This window comes from Sinocyclocheilus grahami, unplaced genomic scaffold, assembly GCF_001515645.1.
Source record: "Sinocyclocheilus grahami isolate Dianchi unplaced genomic scaffold, SAMN03320097.WGS_v1.1 scaffold1069.1, whole genome shotgun sequence".
Lineage (NCBI taxonomy): Eukaryota > Metazoa > Chordata > Actinopteri > Cypriniformes > Cyprinidae > Sinocyclocheilus > Sinocyclocheilus grahami.
In genome coordinates this window covers 33,314-33,806 of record NW_015506248.1, presented here as the reverse complement: position 1 = coordinate 33,806, position 493 = coordinate 33,314, and the positions used below count along the sequence as shown (strand labels likewise).

Below are 493 nucleotides of genomic sequence, written 5' to 3'. Positions count from 1 at the left end.
AAGCTCATTTCGAAGTCGCTGTACAAGCTCACAAAGTTCCTCTTCCTCCTCCATCTCTGAATCATCTGAGTCTGAATGCTCTTCCAGAGCTAAATCAGACACGGATTGATTAAGTAAAGATTTATCTTGTCTTTCATGCAGTAATTCCTCCTGTTCCACCTGTAGCCCTTCCTCCTCAACTTCCTCTTGCTGCTCTGAAACCGTATGGACATCCTCTTCTGTGTCATCCAAATTTGTGGAGACGCCTTCTGATACCTCATAAAGAGTCTCCTCATCCATTTCTGTTCTTCCTACCTGATATGCTTCTCTCCCCTCCTTAACATGCTCTTCTCCACTGGAGCTGTCTTGAGGTTTTAAACACCCTGGTTGTGTCCAGTCGTTCTCACTAATGCTGCCATCATGTTCTGGTTGAAGGTTTGAATGGGAATGAAAGTCAATTCTGAGCTGATCTCTATCCCTCAGACTCAAAATCTGTGACAATGAAAAAAAAAAA

At 43.2% G+C, this 493-nt stretch overlaps 2 protein-coding genes across 2 annotated transcripts in view; one reads left to right on the top strand and one right to left on the bottom strand.

The window, feature by feature from the left end:
- The window catches only part of casp20 (caspase 20, apoptosis-related cysteine peptidase), a 20,361-nt gene that overhangs the window by 11,237 nt on the left and 8,631 nt on the right, over nucleotides 1-493 (top strand). The gene's annotated exons all lie outside the window — the stretch shown is intronic.
- Nucleotides 1-493, bottom strand: part of LOC107566304 (dystrotelin-like) — a 7,417-nt gene that overhangs the window by 2,412 nt on the left and 4,512 nt on the right. Inside the window, exon 8 of the mRNA XM_016251717.1 lies at nucleotides 19-471. Coding sequence (XP_016107203.1) covers nucleotides 19-471 — 453 coding nt within the window. The remainder of the gene's footprint in view (nucleotides 1-18; nucleotides 472-493) is intronic.